Below are 18,329 nucleotides of genomic sequence, written 5' to 3' on the forward strand. Positions count from 1 at the left end.
TGTTTTTATTAACAGAAACCGAGTGTGTTAGTGTGTTAATGTTTAATTAACCATGATTTATGTAATTCCAGATATTTTAAGAACTGTATGTTCTTCAATAAAAAAAAAATCAATAGTTATTAAGAGGGGAAAATATTTTATTAGTTGTTCTTTTTAGCGTTTTTAATTAGATTAAAGATGGATCATTTTAATATATTAATAGTGAATTCAGGTTAATTGGGACACTTTTTTGCCAATAATTTCGAAGGCTATTTGAATGCATTATTCTAATTGCCTTATTTTTTAAAAGTAATTTGAGTAAACCTGAATGAATTCACCTATTTATTTCATTAAAAGTCATCCTGTGGCTCCTTTTCTGAGTTTTCTGTCACCCTAATGGACCCAGGGCCCCCTGGCTGAGAGCTGTTCATTATATATCTATTCAATACACATGGCGCACAAAAGGAGATGTTAGTCAAAGTGGCATCCTCTGTGACGCAAAAACCTGTACGATTGTCAGTTTTGGGTGAACGGTCCCTTTAACTCACAAGACCTGCCTGCTCTGCAGCTCCACCTGCTGGCCGACTAATAAGACGTTGTTCGGTTTTCACTGAGATTCATGAAAGCTACTCAAATTTTGTCTAACGGTTAAGTCTTATTTTGATATTTTATTTATTTTGTTAACATTTCATCATGTCAAATGAACGTGTAGGCCTACACACAGGTAAGAAGTCGGCTATTTCATCTCCTTGTGCCGTGCTCATCCCTCTCTAAGCAAGCTTTTCTCTGAGAATGAACTCTATTTTAGACATCTGTGTGTTGTTAAGCAGTGTTTCTGTGTTTTCTGCACGGAGTAGGTGACGTTTAGGAGAGGAGGGGCTTTTATGCGCCGACCGTCCCCCACGTGTTGTTAAGGAAGGATGATGATTTAAGTACAGTTAACCGAGTGGCCATCTACAGCAGAATAGCGCCTGGCCCAGCGACTCCATGCATACGGCATTATACCGGTGCCGCACTTGATCGCCGCGGCCGATTATATGTATTTATTTTCCTCTCCACTGATGGATGAACAATGGAGAAGCCGTCAGCAGAAATTTCTGGTGACCCTCCTATTTTCCCATGCACCAGATCATTGTTTATGATGCTGTTGTTGTGTAGGAGGGCAGGGACGGACCTGATCTCGGCGGATTTCTGCTAGAAACCACTCAGAACTCGACGGGCTGTGACCGGCCTCGCATCCTTCCAGATCCGAGCAGCTGATGTTCGCGGTGCTGCCGCTCTCCTCCTGGCGAACATGGTGAAATTCCCGGCGCTCACGCACTACTGGCCTCTCATCCGATTCCTGGTGCCGCTGGCCATAACCAACATAGCCATCGACCTCGGCGAACAGGCAAGTGTGAATGAATTGTGTGTTAAATACAGCGCTGCATGACGTAAGATTGGCTGTGTATAGTTGGAGCTGGACACCGCAGCGATGGCATCCCTCATCCATCCGTGCTTCTCGCTATAAGAGCTCAGTGACTTGTAATGGGTTTTATTTCTTAAAGGAATCGGTGAAACGGCGGCCGTTGGTAAACAAGGCATCATCACAAACAACATGCGCATGGTATCAGCTGTGTGTGTTCGTCAACAGCTGGCCATACAGCGCATCCAATAACATGTGTCACACTGAACAATGCAAAAGCAGTCTGACCGAGATGAATGTGCACTTTTGGATGGGCTGATTTTGTTGTCACCTCTGCGTGAACTGGCCTTGTTTTTGTCAACTATTAACGAATGTTGTGCGCTTACAGTAGTTTTTATAACAGTCTTTGCATGTCTAAAATGGATTGGCTACAAAGACAAATATTTATCGTCGTGTTAAACTCAAATAATTGTGATTTAATGAAAATTAACATTCAGAGAAAGACTGTAATCTATTTGACCAAGCAATGTTTTCCAATATTCACCTTTTTAAGTGAAATAGGTTCTTCGATATTAGGTGTATAAATAAATGAATACCATTATATAATAATATATTGTTTGGATAAATTTAAAACTTTTAAAATAAAGTAATTTATTCTTCAGCATGATATGTGTAACTCATTTACATTATAATAATCCAAATATTCATATTGTTTTATTTTTGTGGTATAATAAAAAGTAATTTTTTGGTGTCAAAAGCAAAAACAAAACTTTCAATTTGGTTTTAAATATTGTTTAAAAACTTGGACATAAAAAATATCGGTCACACTTTATTTTAAGGTCCAGTTCTCGCTATTAACAAACCATTAATTATGACGTTTGCCTCAATAAGCTACTAATTTGCTGTTTGTTAAGAAACAGAAACAAATAGAGACACAATTAGCGTAGCTGCTGTTCCAACCAAGCAAAAATGATTTGTTCAACCCAATCTAAGGAATAATAATGTGCATTTGATCAGATATAACTGCAGTGCAAGATTATGAGTTGCATTGTTTGAATGCTTGGCCAAAGAGATACGTAAAATTAAATAATAATGTAAATGAAAAATTAGAATATTTCAAAATTAGAATGTATTTGATGGACACAACTCACTACACTGAAGAATTCACTGAAGGAAACATTGCCATTCCATTTTTCAGAATCACTAATGGCATACAGAAGAAATGTGAGCAGTAACCCTAAAAGCCCGTCTGCCCAACAGTAACAGACAATCATTATCTCACTACACATTTTTCTTAGGCGTTGGAGATGAAATGGCAGACAAAGAGTCAGAGTCAGAAGAAGGCAGCAGATAAGGAGACGAACCCTCCATTCACACATCCTTTTGACTTTATCTGTTATTGTACAGGTCTTGCTTTTTCCTATCAATTCTGTGACTGACTGACTATCTACTGTTGTATCATCCAAATGAAATCTTAATTTAAACATAAGCATTATTCTCCTGCAACAAGTATTACAGAATGGTGCCACCACGTTAGAGTCAAGGACAGGGCAGAACAGTTTATTCATTAGTGCAATAACACCAACAGCTGTAAAGCAAGTAGAACTTAAGTACATCTCAGCATTTTCCAACAGGTTTGACATCTGACACATTGCCATATCACCTTCTCATGTGTTGATGGGGATATGTTCTGGCATGTGACAATAAAGCTGTAAAATTGTTCATAATACAGTTAGTCATCATTGAGATGATTTGTAGTTACTGTAGCTCCACATTATTCAAGACTACAATGGCTCTTGTTTCTGATTACAGTTTACAGGTGTTTCTTTCAAGAAATGTTATTTTATAACAAGTCTTCCTCTTTTTGCTTGACACTGTTACTTAGTCATGTTTAGACATCTGACACGTGGATTGTGACACTGTGAAGTTTGTGTTTTCGCACATATGTGGCTTTAAAAGACAAAAACACTTTTAAGAGTAAATTCTGGGTTAGTGGTCCAATATAGCAAACTGGTGCTCGGATCTGGATTTTTTTCTAGGGGACATGCCATGAAAAGCATTTAGTCAGTTGATACAGGGGTAGTGTTGTATATCTTGGGAATAAAACCCTCTTTGTGTAGAGGAATCGCATAAGGAGTGATAGTTTGTCCTATCACCCTTTCAATTCATCCCTCAACTTCAGAAATTAGATTATGTTTTAGACAAATCTAGATTTAGTGTGGATTCATTTAGATTTAGAATAGGTTCATCTATATCTAGGTTTGTCTACAGTCTTTTTTTTTATCATCTACTAACCCGTCTTTGATTCTCTTCCTCTACAGGCTTTGAACAGGGGTATTGCGACTGTTAAAGAGGATGCGGTAGAAATGCTGGCCAGCTATGGTCTGGCCTACTCCCTCATGAAGTTCTTCACTGGCCCTATGAGTGATTTCAAGAACGTAGGGCTGGTGTTTGTCAACAGCAAACGGGACAGAACCAAGGCAGTCCTCTGTATGGTCACCGCAGGAACCGTGGCTATCATTTTCCACACTCTTATTGGTCAGTCTGCCAGTTTATTTTTTCTTCACATATGCCTCTGGTCTTGCATGACTAGTTTGTACTAAATGTACAGGGAACGCCACTTTGTTTTTCACTTTTCCAAACAAACGTGTCATGGTGGTAGACTTGGTAAGCAATGTTATGACTGGAGAAGGACCTCCTTTAAGCTCAAGTGGTCTGAATCACTCAAACCCCACTCATCTGGGCAGATGTATCCATTCGCTGTGGAAAAAAAAACTCATTACACAAAGGAACATTTTATTCTGAGCACGGTCTCATTCGCTGTGTTGACGGAAGGGCTTTTTTGCCAGGTTACTACATGCCTGTTCTGTGTACTCTGTGAATGGAGAGGCGTCTCTCAAACAAACTCTATTCAAGCTCACAGGGGTAGCTCGTCACTTATTTTCGGATTTTTGTTCACTCTCTATGATTATATTGTCATTAAACAAATTGTGCAAAATACTGCACTCCTACTCAGCAGGAAATAAGTTCTGCCACCCATATTTAGCAAATTACAAATACTTAAGTTCGTGGGATGTGGCTAAAAATGGTTTAGTCATCATGAAACAGTGTATTTATACAATCTAATCCAAAAATTAGTTTGAAGAATAAAGGATATTCACCTTGAATATGTCAGTTTCGCTAGCTCAAATACATTTGCATTTATACAAATAGCCATTTACATATGAAGCAAGAAATCAGAGCCATTTCCAGCCACTCAGCAGCACCCATATGGCAGTTACTGCTGTGAGTACATGGAGAAAGAATGTAACCCTGAGGGATATACAGTAGGATACAAACCAGCACTTTCTTGGAAGAAGGCATGAATTTTTAACCACTAAGCCACCACCTGTCCACCATATGTAATGACGTGCTTTTAAATGAAAAAGTTACGGTGTGTTAGCATAACATGGACCCTGTCTATCATCATGAGTGTGGTTTCAGTCATATTATGGTCGTTTGTGCAGTCAGAGAGTTTGGTAGAGCTGTGTCATCCATCTGTGTATCACGTCACCGCACACATTCCTGAGAAAAGGGAAAAAAGCAGGAGAAATTGGAGAATCAAGAACTTCTGTATTATTATATTATATTATGTTATATTTCTGTCTTTGCATGTTATTTGTGCCAGTTTTGGCAGCAAAGCCATCATGTTGAAGATTATGTTTTATTAAATTATTGACTATAATACATATTAATCTCTTTCTTACTTTTCCTTGTTTAGCCTACACAAATCTGGGCTATTACATCATTAACAAACTGCATCATGTGGATGAGTCTGTGGGGAGTAAGACACGGAAGGCGTTTCTCTATCTGGCTGCTTTTCCTTTACTTGACGCCATGGTGAGTGTATCGCGACATCTCAATCCTGGATATTTAGCTGTTGTGTCATAATGTGCTCTCGCTCTGACTGTCAGATCTGGCTCGCCTGCCTGGCACAGATGGCAGAGAGTATGTGTGTGGAAGCGTGCTTGGTAAGGCCAGGCATCACAGCCTTTTCAGATCTGGAAACCCATCAAGCTCCTTTGGATGAATAACAGCCCACGCAAACATCCTGTGCCTGTCAATGGAGGTTAAGCTGCAGCAGTGTTTTGTTTAAAGTGTTAAGTCTGGAGAGAGCGGACCCAATTAACAGGGTGTCCATGACCCCTATGGGAAGAAATGTGGCACTGCAGGGGGGTTGCCAATCATTGCTTTTTTTTTTATTTTATTTATTGTTTTTTTTTATTGTAAACAAATGGAAATTTACATTAAAGAAAAATATAGTTTTAAAAAAACTAAAATTAAGAAGCTAAAGTTCTGCAAAATTTCCTATGAATCCTTAAAAAATGAATCCACACAAATAACAAGTTTGTTAAGAACTAGCAATATATGAGCAGCATATTAGAATGATTTCTGAAGGATCATGTGACACTGAAGACTGGAGTAATGGCTGCTGAAGATTCAGCTTTTCAATCACAGGAACAAATGACATTTTATACCATATTTTTCACAATATTGCTGTAGTTACTGAATTTTTGATCAAATTAATGCAATAAAAAATCCAAACCAAGACATTTGAACATTAATGTATACTGTAATATAGACTCATGAATAATGCTTTAATGGCTTTGCTAGGTTACCATCAATGTAGTACCAAAAATGGTGCTATAGGCCCAGGGGGGCAATAAGGGAGGGGTTAGGGTTAGGATGATTCCAAGGGCCCGAGGCGGGAGGGCGGGGGTCCCCGGAACGAGATTACTACAGAGGGGGGGCTGAGTCAAAATGCTGTATAATATGTATGTAATGTAATATGTACATATAATATGTAACGGGGGTCCCTGTTCCATCTCTCTCTATCCATTAACGGGATTAGCATATTGTATTGTGTAAGTTAGTGTGACAGTTAGCTCATATCTGTGGTTTCAGGCCTGGACTCATGCTGGAATCCTTCTGAAGCACAAGCACAGTTTCCTAGTGGGATGTGCATCTATTTCTGATGTTGTTGCACAGGTATGTGTTAGATTCATCAAATCAGCACTCTTTTTCTGTATTGGTATGTTTATGAGAATGTGAATATGGTTGTGTATGATTAAGGATAACTGAAGGCAAAGATAATGGGTTATGTGTCTGTGCTTATCATAGTTGCGGTGGAATTTGTTTTTTATTAATGATGTATTTGGGTTTGAATTAATAATAGAGTCTGTATGTGCCACAAGAACCGCTATATTTATCACTGTCATTGTAATCAAGTTACACGGCTCTCTCTCTCTCTCTCTCTCTCTCTCTCTCTCTCTCGCTCTCTAGATTGTGTTTGTCGCTATTTTGCTCCACAGTCACCTGGAGTGTGTGGAGCCCTTGTTGATCCCAATCCTCTCTCTGTATATGGGTGCCTTGGTACGCTTCACTATTGTTGGTTTGGGTTACTACAGGAACATTCATGACAACATCCCAGAATCCAGTGGGCCTGAGGTTGGGGTATGTCCATTGACTCCATTTACACCGGTTCAACTAAGTGATGTTTTACTATGCAAATCCGTCACTGTTGTCCTGCTCAGTTCAGTATCACAGCTACACTGGTCAGTTTATTGGTTTTCTGTATTAATTTCTCCTACCTCTGCCCCATCAAACCTGTGAAAATCCTAAAATTGTGCTTTATACTGAAACTCGTTCTGTGTGATAGGGTGATGCCACTATTAAAAAGATGCTAAGCTTTTGGTGGCCGTTGGCTCTCATCCTGGCCACGCAGCGGATCAGCAGACCTATCGTCAACCTGTTTGTGTCACGGGATCTGAAAGGAAGCACAGCTGCCACAGAGGTTAGTGTGTCCCATGGCAAGAACACACATGCCTTTACAGTATTTGGATATCAAATTATAGTCACTATCATTATTTTCATTCATTTAGTTACAGCGTATGTGTGAATATTCAGCTAATATTTCAATTTAGCAGTACATTCACAGTGAAATTCAGCTTCTCTTGCTATGAAAATATACTGAAATGGATAGGGGAACATTTTCTTTTATTTCTTCTATGTTGGCATCTATTTTATTTTAAGTAAAGCAGTGTCATCAGGTATAAACAGAGTAGCACTTTTATAAGAATTGTGACAATTATGATTTTAGTTGAGACTACAGAAATGCAAAATGCATGTATAAGGTCAATACTTAATTATGCATCTAGTGAATAAAAATAGTTGTTATTGTAAACTAAAAATTGTTTTCAGTAATTGAAATAATGCTGAAATAAAATATGAATCTGATAACGATGAAAAACTTTGCCTTCAAGTTTTGCCTTGGCAATTATCTGAAATAAAATTAAGTACTAAAATTACTAAAAAAAAAATAATGAGATAAAAACAATTAAAGCTAATTAGAAATGTTTTAAAAATACAAACACTACAAAAAAAAAATAATCTAAGATTTAAATGACAAAAATAAATGCTAATTCAGAATAATAATAAATACTATATAAAGTAACACTGAATAAAACTCATTTTATAATAGTTGTTAATGTGGCATAATGTGGCATAATCTGCATCCTGTGCTTTATGGGCCATCTTTACCACTGAAGGCTAAAATTGTTCTACTTTTTCCCCCTCAAACCTACCTTAATATACTCTTTAACTGGGTTTATTACTATAATGACGAAACAAGCTTTATTATCAGTTTAGTTGTTTGGTGCCTAAATGTCAGAAATATTTTACGTCACTCAGCTCCTCTACAATAGAAACATTCATTATAAACAGATGAAATTGTGGGTGTTTAATGTTACCATCATCTCACTATTGTTTTCCAGGCTGTCGCAGTTCTCACAGCAACATATCCAGTGGGTCATATGCCATATGGATGGCTCACTGAACTCAGAGCTGTTTACCCTGCATTTGACAAGGTAAATGTTGTTGTTTTACCTTAAACTAACCCTTTTTTAATCCTTAATCATACAGTTCTCTGAATGCTTAATACTAATCATCCCCCGCATATATACTTAAGTTAAAATGACAGCTTTCCATCTTCTCCTCCCAGTATCCTGCCTGAAAGATCAGGAAAAGGAGTCAGTGTGGTTTATTTGCTTTTTATTTATACCACACTGTCTAATTTTGTCTCATACCCTTAAGGGATGACAAAATTAGTTTATATCTTCCACCTTTTCTGTGTGCTAATACTGCAGTGTCTATTATCTTGTTCTACTTCATGACAAAGCAATTATTTTTTTGGGTAAATAGAGTGGGTTCATGGAGACAGAGCTCCACTCCCAGAGACTGTAATTAAAAAAGGCGCACAGTAGTGTGCTGTTATTTATGGATGTTTCAGCAGGATCCTGTCCTCAGGAAGTGAGGGGACATTCTCTGGCCACAGGTGTCTGGCCAGCTGTAGTTAATAATTTTATGGATGAAGATTATATATATTACCGTTAAAAAGTGGGGTCTGTAATATATTTTTAATGCTTTAGAAAAAAGTGTCTTTTACTCAACAAGACTGCATTTATTTGATTAAAAATATTAAAAACTGTAACATTGTGAAATGTTATAATTATTTAAAATAGTTTTTTTCTTCCTATTTTAATATGTTTTAAAATGTAATTTATTCCTGTGATGGTAAAGTTGAATTTTAAGCCCCCATTATTTCAGTCTTCAGTGTCACATGATCCTCAGAAATCATTGTAATATGCTGATTTAGTGCTCAAGAAAGATTTCTTATTATTATTATCAATGTTGAAAACAGTTGTGCTGCATTTATTCAGGATTCTTTGATGAACAACATATATTTAAAATAGAATTTTTTTTTGTAACATAAATGTTTTTACTGTCCCTTTTGATCAATTTAATGCACCCTTGCTTAATAAGAGTATTGCTTTCTACATTACATTTTTTTTTTTGATGATATGCAGATTCCAAATGATTCTCAAAACTTATCCTGAAGAAGAAATGAACTACTTTCTTGACATCTGCTGTTTGTGTTTGTTCTTATTTTCCAGAATAACCCAAGCAACAAGCTGGCCAACAGTGGTACAGTTGTGACAAAGTCCCACATCAAGCGCTTCACTTTTGTTTGTTTGGCTCTTTCTATAACGGTAAGTTCATCCACATTCTCCCCTGTCTCCATTTGGCTTCAATAACACTTGTTACTGAAGTTCAGCGAGTTCAAAGGTGCTGTAGGAGTTTATTGTGACTGTGGGCCGTGGTCATATTTTTTGTTTAGCCAATCAGGACGAGGAGGTATCTATTGACATTTACATTTATATCTTTTCGTTTGGCAAACGCTTTTATTCAAAGCAACTTATAGTTGAGGAATATAACAGGTGATTTAAGTCGTAGCAGCCCATATATGAAAAGCAGGAAGATGAAAGCGTGGTAGATGGAGCTTGCTGTACTACTTTTGCTTTGAATCTTAATTTGTGACCATATGGGTAGTATGAGTGCTGTTGCTTACGTCCCACTTACAACTTCTTCCTTAGGTCTACATGTATACAATTTAAACCCACACTAGCTTAATCTGTACACATTATATTACCTTATAATTCAGTTTTAGCTTTTTCCATTTGTCATCTGAATTTAAAATGCAATAAACGAAAATCCAAAGGATCTTATTCAGCTACTAAACATGTTGTTGTAAAGCCATAAGAAGAGCATTAGGATAGTGTGTCTTGTTATTGTGAGTGCTTTTAGAGTCAGGTTAAATGATTAATTGATGCGCTCTGCCTCGGTAACAGGGTCAGACCTTCCCTTCCTGACCTAGATCATAGCCTTCATGGTATTACACTTCCCATTCCAGTGCTGTTAGCCTTATTTCAAAGGCGTTTCTCCACTCAGTCACTGTAGATATAAACAGTTATGAGTTTAAATGATAGTGTTTTGATAGCTCTGTGAACAGGGTGAGTATTGCTTACATGTGATCTGAATCTAAAATCAACATGTATACTATAATATTATTTTCCACTAGGTAACCAGAAAAACCAAAGTGCCCTTTCACAGAAATAACCAGAATAACCTATTTTTTGTTTACACTGTTTCTTGTTAACTGCATCATATTTTACTGTGATTTATTTGACTTTACTTTTACTTTGTTTAAATAGCTCTATTCAGGTAGTGTGTCTTTCTCTTTGCAGCTCTGTTTTGTGGTGTTCTGGGCACCACACATTTCTGAGAGGATCCTGGTGGACATCATTGGCGTAGATCATGCCTTTGCTGAGCTGTGTGTTGCCCCATTACGAATTTTCTCCTTCTTTCCCATTCCAGGTATTGCACTTTAAGTCAATTTACAGTAAAACAAACATTCTTTATTATTTTGGGGGGATATATGTACTGTATACTTATTTTAGCATCCAGTAGAATCTACATAGAAAGTACAGTTTTAACAAATAATATTACAATGCTCTTAATGGAATCAGAAAAGCATAATCAAAATAGCAAAAATATTTAATAAAGTCGTAAGACACAGGACAAACACTATAGGGATGTTCGTTTCGGTTATTTTTCCTAACCGACAACCGATGCTCGTTAACCGATTATCAACCGTTAACCGACAAGATTATTTTAAATTAGAATTGATTTAAATTAGAAAGGATAAGTGTCTGTGACCCGTTAAAAATACTAACATTTGTTTCCCGGGAATTAATTTTACATTTGCAAAAAAGAGCAAACAACAGAATGTGAGGATTCACATGGTCATATTTCACATCACGCACGTGCAGCACCTCTGGAAGTGGAGAAAAACATAATAAAGCTAGGATATATATAGGCCTGTATATACAGTATAACGAATAAATAGGCCTATACTAGAAATATGTTTTTACTTAATAAATTAAGAAAATGAATGAAAAACTGTGCAACAACTAGCCTAGTATGCAGAATTTCGGTTCATTTTTGTGTTGTGCGAAAGGAAACAGACGGCAGAAAGCGGCATCCTATTTTTCTTTAGGCTTATTTTACAAAAGCACAAAGATTTGTTTTTATTGTGAATGTACACAAATAAAAGCAACCCTTTTACAATTCCGATTGTCTTTATGACTAAAAGGAGAAGTTGCTTCTGCTGTTTATGACTAAAAGGAGTAGTTGCTTTCACTGTTAGAAGGAAAAAAATTCTGCATGCATGCACACAGTAAAGCTTTCCCTTTGCAATGCAGCCTGTTCATTATCATAATAAAATACAGTCAGTCAAACATATGAAAAAAACACACTGCTCAATTTAAATATGTAGTAAAATCTGTGCCATTAAGTGTTATCACCGTACCGCCGTGATGTTATGCAAAACATTTTGGATATTGGAACGTGAGTGAAGTAGGCTACATAATAGGCAGAATAATAATTTGCCATTCAAATACATAGCGAACATGGAAACATTTGATTTTGTGTCGAATGAGAGACCCAACGCTGGTTTCAGTTTGGTTTTAACCTAAATTAATTCATTTTGGCTTGTCGTCTGTATTGCTATAGCTTCTTATATTTTTAATTATTTTTCTTTTCTAAATACTGTTAATTTGTAGTATTTGTTGTGGAGTGAGGGGAACTAAAATAGCCTAGCTATGTTTACAGTGTTTATTATAATGTTTGTAAACAATTCGAGTCGGCATTAGGCCTATTTTGGAATGAAATAAAAAGCGACTTCTCTCTCTCTAAAAAAAAAACACAATTTGTTTATACGCGTAGCGTATTTTAACCATGCAGCAAACCTTTTTAAATATTTAGATAAATTGCTGAAAATAAATAAATAACATTTTAAACCGTTTAACTGATTGTATTAATCGGTCAAATTTCTTAATGGTCGGTTAATGGTTAACCGGTTAAAATGAACATCCCTAATACACTATTTTTTCAAAAGTTTGGGGTTGATTTTTGTTTTTGTTTACCAAGGCTGTATTTATTTTTACAGTAAAAATACAGTAAGTGCAGTCATTTTTCAGTTTTCTATTTTAATATTTTAAAATGTAATTTATTCCTGTGCAGTTTTCAGAATCCATTACTCCAGTCTTCAGGGTCACATAATCTTTTAGAAATCATTATAATATGCTGATTTGCTGCTCAAGAGTCATTTCTTCTTATTAATATTAAAAAAGTTGTGCTGCTTAATATTTGAAAGGAAACTGTGATTTACTTTTATTTTGAAAATTCCAAAACAGCATTTTTTTAAATATAATTTTTTGTAGCATTTTACATTTACATTTTAGTCATTCAGACTTACAAATGAGGACAAAGGAAAGAATCAAAATCAACAAAAGAGCAATGATATGCAAGTGCTATAACAAGAATCAGTTAGCCTAACACAATACACATGGCAAGGTTTTTTTTTTTATTATGTAGTAAATAAAAAGAAAACATAGAATAGAAAAAGAATAGAGGAAGCTAGTGTTAGAGGCCTCTTTTTTGCGTTTTGTAAATTGTATAATAAATAAAAAGAAAACAAATAGAATACGATAAATAAAAGAATAGAGAAGCTAGTGTTATTTTTTTTTAAGAAAACAAGCAGTTAGAAAATGAATAGAGTGCAAGTCTAATATTCATTCTAAATTCACTCTACTGTCACTTTTGATCAAATAAATGTGCCCTTGCTGAATAAAAGTGTCAATTTCTTAAAAAAAAAAACTACTGACCCCTAACTTTGAACAGTAGTCTAAATTGAACTTTGTGAATGTCCCATGATCAAATTCTGTAGAAATCTGTGGACCTTTCTGCAAAGTTCTGTAGCTGCACATTCTCAGAGGGCTTCTCATGACAAACAAAAACGCATGATTCAAGGTCTGATGTGCAGTGCATTATCAAATGGACAGATGGTCTTAGGAGGAGCGGTTGCTCTTTGAAAATGCCTTTTGAAAAGGCAAAGGTCAAGAGTGGTCATGCTTCAGTTACGATGCCTACAGAAACTGAGAGAGAAAAAAACACAATGAAGCTCAAAGTGCCATCCAATTTAATTGCACTTCACTTTTATGATATAACAGTACTGACAGCAATAAGTGGCATGTAAAATATGTTTTCACATGATTGCTTGAGACCAGCTTTGAATGCACTGTTTTTCATCCTCAGTGACGATGCGTGCTCACCTGACTGGTTGGCTCATGACCCTGAAGAAGACCTTTGTCCTGGCACCCAGCTCTGTCCTCCGCATCATTGTCCTCATTAGCAGTCTCATAGTGCTGCCTTACCTGGGGTAAGTGTGTTGTGCTTGACTGTACTCACACTGAAACATATAGGACACTAGTCATTGTACTTCAGTGCATCAAATTGTATAATAAAATCTGTTAGACTGAATTTAATAGCTTTCTGCGCTTCAATTTGTGCAGGGTACATGGAGCCACACTTGGTGTTGGATCCCTGCTGGCTGGTTTCCTTGGGGAGTCTACTATGGTTGCAATCGCAGCATGCTATGTCTACCGAAAACAGGTTCGATAACACAGAAGCCTGTAGGTTTTTTTTTTTTTTTTTTTTTTTTTTTTTTATGATAAAACTGCATTCTGTTTGATGTGAATACAACAAAAGGGCATTAACAATTAAATCAAGAACCTTTTAACAATACATCAGTGTGATGCTGTGGCAGCTCCACAGACATGAATCTACAAACATGTTCATTTCAATAGTAAATTGTATATTTTAAGCATACGCACATACAGGAAAGTGAGGGTAGTTATTTCAATTAAATAAATTCAATTTAATTAAATTTCAGTTACATAAATGTGCTTTCTTTAGCAGTGTTTTTTTATGCCATTATCAAAGTTCAGTATTTCAGTCTTTCAACCTCAACACAATAAAACACACTGACATGTAAGGCAAGGGTCAACTATATCATGAAGGTAGATTTTATTAACCTAAATGTTGAACTGTGTTCTTAGAACAAAGATTTTTTACCCCCTATATTTCAGTTTCAGACAAATTTGTCTTATTTAAATGGGGGCAGATTGTCATTTATTTTAATTGCTGTAATTTTATGCAATTCATTAAATTTTGTAGCTGTCTGTCTAAGTAATTGTTTTATGTTTTTATACACTACTGTTCAAAAAATTGGTGTATGATTTTTTTTTTAAAGAAATTGATACATTTATTCAGGTTCAGATTTATCAAGATTCATTTGATAATACATGACAGTTAGGACATTGATGATGTTATAAAAGATTAATATTTCAAGAAATGCTGTCCTTTTGAAGATTCTATTCATTTTCCAGTTTTCAACATTGATAATAAGAAATGTTTCTTAAGCACCAAATCAGCATGTTAACACTAAATATTTTGCCATCACATGAATACAATGCATTTTAAAATATATTAAAATAGAAACCAGTTATTTTACGTTAAAATAATATTTTACAATCTTACTGTATTTTGATCAAATAAATGCAGCCCTGGTGAACATAAGAGATTTAAAAAAAAAAAAAGTAAATAAATATTTGTAAACTTAAACAGCAGTGCACGTTATGCTTTACATTTTAGTTATTCATGAAATTTAACTGAAATCCCATTAAATTTCACAACTTGTGACAACACTCCCCACTTTTGATTTTTAAATTCAATTTTAATTTTACAAACTCCACCAGACATATTTAATTGAAAAACCTTTGTAAATCATTCTTTCTTAAACTATCCCACTTCAGTATAACAAATTATGTAATCATGGCTTTTATGAATGATTTAAACAAATTTGTTTGGTCCGTGTGTTCATAAATGAAGCCCAGTGCGTTGGGGAAAGATGATTAGCATTTATCTTTCTGCCCACACAGAAGAAAAAGAAAGAATCCGATGAAGACATGACCATCGACGGGGAGGACTCTGCCCCCATGAACGAGGTCAGGCCCGGGGGCCGCATGGACGACTTTGTGGAGTTGAGAGAAGAGGATGAGGAAGAGCTGGAGGAAGACTGAGCAGTGGATTCTAGGCTGAGCAGGATGCGTTGTGGGAATCGGGGCCTTCTTGCTTTCTCGGGCAGTGTTTTTATTGCTTACTGTCCCCTGCTGCCACCTTTCCCTCCTGCCGAAGCGAGAGCCCACCTCAACTTTTCAGTGTGCACACAGTTCAAATAACCACAGAGGGAGATTTAGATATCAGTCGTCAAGACTACAGTCGTCTGCTGCAGCATATCTATGTTACAGTACACACGCTGACATACAAATGCATACATGGGTCTTCCAGCTGCCATCCGGAGATTTTATTTTCTGATGCAGGACAGTGAAGATATTGATCTGTACCAAAGCAATGTTGTGCATTAACTGCTATTTTTTCTGTATGCTGATCTTTAATGTGCTGCCGTCCTACACATTTTTAAACTTCAAAGGAAAGACTACACTAAATGCAGTTGCATCATCTGCTTGGAATGTATTTTCTTCTTCTTCTTTTTTACTTCTAATATTTAACAGACAGGACAGACTTGATAAGATTTTTGAAGTCCAGAGGTGGTGACCTGTGTTACTGCACAGTTTCAACTTTTTTTTTTTTTTGGCTTTATCATTACAAGAAATGTCAACAGAGGGTATAAAAATATATATTACAGATTTTTTATAGGAATTGAGAATGAATTTGATGGACATCTTAGAAAACAACAGTTTCAGAGTGACAAATGGTTGAAGTTTATGGGTCATCTAGAGGACCTATTTTTTTAAATATACATACCATATGTTGTAGGTGTATAAAATATGATTCATTATGTATGGGTGTGGTTGTGAACTCTGTATATTGTAGGAAAAGAAAGAATTGGACTGTGTGTTTTCATAATTGCGTCTTAATTTATTTTGGGCATTCATTTTGTATCTCAGGATGTTCGTGATGGAAAATATTAAAGTAATATAAAGTCTGAATAATTATCCCTCCCTAATGAGCTGTTTTTCAAGTTTCTCCATGGGACAAAAATACACAAAGCTTCTAAAGATGTTTTAAGCCGGTGTTTGTTTCATTTAGATTATAGTGAAGTCTGGCTGAGCTTGTTCTGTATTTGAGATTTCCTGGACAATGCAAAGTCATGATAGAAACATTTAATACAGTTTCAGAAGTCTTCGGTCCTCTCATTAAACAGTGAAAATGTGGTTTAAAGTGGTCTGTGGTGAGGTTCTTGTGTTCTGTCTACTATTAAAATGAAGGTGCGAGTGTGTTTGTCACTTTTACTGCAGTTGGTGAGAAGTCTGCAACACAGAAAACGGAAAATTATCCTCCAGATGTCACATATATGGAGTCTGACTAATAGGGAACTAAATTAGGTCAAATTTACCTCATTTTGCAATGTGATTAAAATTAGAGCGAATACATTGATTTCATAGCGGTGAAATGACGCCCCCTATCGCGCAACTTTGACACTGTCATGACATCTGAACACAGAGACCCTGGACATTAACATCTTGAGGGTAAGTGCAGGACTGAAGCACGCAGCTCTCTGCGCGTGATCAGAGTGCAGAGCACACACAGTTACATTCACTTCTGAGGGCTCAGGTTTTTGGATTTATTTATTTATTTATGTATTTATTTATCTTGATTAAAACCCCATAAGACTGGGAATGTTTCTTCTGGTAGCATCTTACCATAATGTTAAATTCATTAACACTAATTAATGCATTACGTGTCATATACTAACAATTTTTTAGCATCTCAGCATTTAATATATACATATAATAATAATTAATTTAACATTAGTAAGCGTAATATGAAAAAAAAAAAATATTCATTAACATTTAATAGATTTCTTAGATTTTTTTTTTTTTTTTTTTTGGTGTTATAATAATAAAAATAATACAATCATTGTTAATTATAACTTTATAATACCTAAAGCATTAAAGAGAGCGTTCACTCAAAAATGAAACTGTCATAATTTACTATTCTTTATGTCATTCCAAAACTATATGACTTTCTTTCTTTCTGTGAAACATGAAAGAAGACGTTTTGAAGAAGTGTTTTTGTTGAAATAATGAAATTCAAAAGGGTCCAGTATAATTTTAGACCTCGCTGACTTTCATATGGTCATAAAAAGTGAAAACATTCTACTTAAAATATATTATTTTGTGTTTTACAGAAGAATGACATGACTGTCGGATTAGAATTACTGTACAAGAGGGTGAGTAAACAATGAGAGAGTTTTCATGTTTGCCTGAACCAACTTTGGTGTTTGATTCAACTTGATTCAGTGTTCCAGTTTAATCGATTTCCCTTAATAAAACCTCCCCCCTACTGTACATACTACCATTTGAGATATATTTTTAGCATGTTACCTGGCAGACACTGACAAAAATCTGTTGTGTGAATGTGATGATCTGTGATTAAAGAGAAATGTTTGGCCTCCACCCATGATAAAGTGCAGACGGTCCAACGCTATGTATGGTACAGTGGATTCCCACGGGGTCAGGCTTTCCCTTGCGCACACTTGGCTCTGAGACGAAAACCTTTAATAGTAACCCCAATGTAAAAGCCCTCCCCTCCCCACTTCCCTCACACCAGGATCCTCTCTCATGACTAAACATGGGCCCTTGGCATTCTGCAAATTAAGGGAAGATGGGTTGAGTTGAATGTCTGGTAGTAAAGCAGACCTGTTGATTCTCAGAAGGATAGTGCGAGAGGGTGGGGCCTTATGAATCTGTGCTAAGCCATATATCACACGGCACTATGCCATGTTGAGCATATCTTGAAAAGTATCAAGTCCACACATAGAATAGCCTCACTACTCACTCATCCAGTTTTTTTTTTTTAAAGCTCTATGATCTGTGGAACACAAAGATTATTTATAGCATAAAGTGAGTGAATAAAAGTGAATGGTAACCACAACTGTCAAGCAAGTCAAGTTTCAATGCAAAATTTTCTGTGAATAACAACAACAAGAACAAAATAATAATAATAATAATAATAAATTATTATTAGTATTATTATTATTATTATTTTGTCTGTTTTGAGCTTGTCGGCCACTGGAGGATCCTAAAAAACAATGTGTAAATGCAAAAGACACTGAAGACTGGAAAAATAACTGCTGAAAATT

The 18,329-nt window shown here is 35.8% G+C and overlaps 1 protein-coding gene across 2 annotated transcripts; it reads left to right on the forward strand.

Moving 5' to 3' along the window:
- The first annotated feature begins 507 nt into the window (after positions 1-507).
- Positions 508-16,400, forward strand: LOC109104361 (progressive ankylosis protein homolog B). 2 transcript variants are annotated; one of them, XM_042718469.1, is made up of 13 exons: positions 508-703; positions 837-1,369; positions 3,706-3,922; positions 5,145-5,263; positions 6,329-6,412; positions 6,707-6,877; positions 7,083-7,217; positions 8,197-8,289; positions 9,376-9,471; positions 10,507-10,636; positions 13,418-13,541; positions 13,675-13,774; positions 15,103-16,400. In XM_042718469.1, the coding sequence occupies exons 2-13, from the start codon at positions 1,274-1,276 to the stop codon at positions 15,241-15,243; spliced, it is 1,506 nt and encodes a 501-aa protein (XP_042574403.1). In that variant the 5' UTR covers positions 508-703; positions 837-1,273; the 3' UTR covers positions 15,244-16,400. The 2 variants fall into 2 exon arrangements, with proteins under 2 accessions (XP_042574403.1, XP_042574402.1); XM_042718468.1 differs by having other exon boundaries at positions 508-1,369.
- Positions 16,401-18,329: the final 1,929 nt, after the last annotated feature.

This window comes from Cyprinus carpio, chromosome B2 (assembly GCF_018340385.1).
Source record: "Cyprinus carpio isolate SPL01 chromosome B2, ASM1834038v1, whole genome shotgun sequence".
Taxonomy (NCBI): Eukaryota; Metazoa; Chordata; class Actinopteri; order Cypriniformes; family Cyprinidae; genus Cyprinus; species Cyprinus carpio.

Bases quoted from the DNA above. Each gene is read 5' to 3' on its own strand.
- LOC109104361 (XM_042718468.1), top strand. From the start codon at position 1,274: ATGGTGAAATTCCCGGCGCTCACGCACTACTGGCCTCTCATCCGATTC. The intron at 1,370-3,705 runs GCAAGTGTGAAT...CTTCCTCTACAG, and splicing joins CCATCGACCTCGGCGAACAG to GCTTTGAACAGGGGTATTGC. The intron at 3,923-5,144 runs GTCAGTCTGCCA...TTCCTTGTTTAG, and splicing joins CATTTTCCACACTCTTATTG to CCTACACAAATCTGGGCTAT.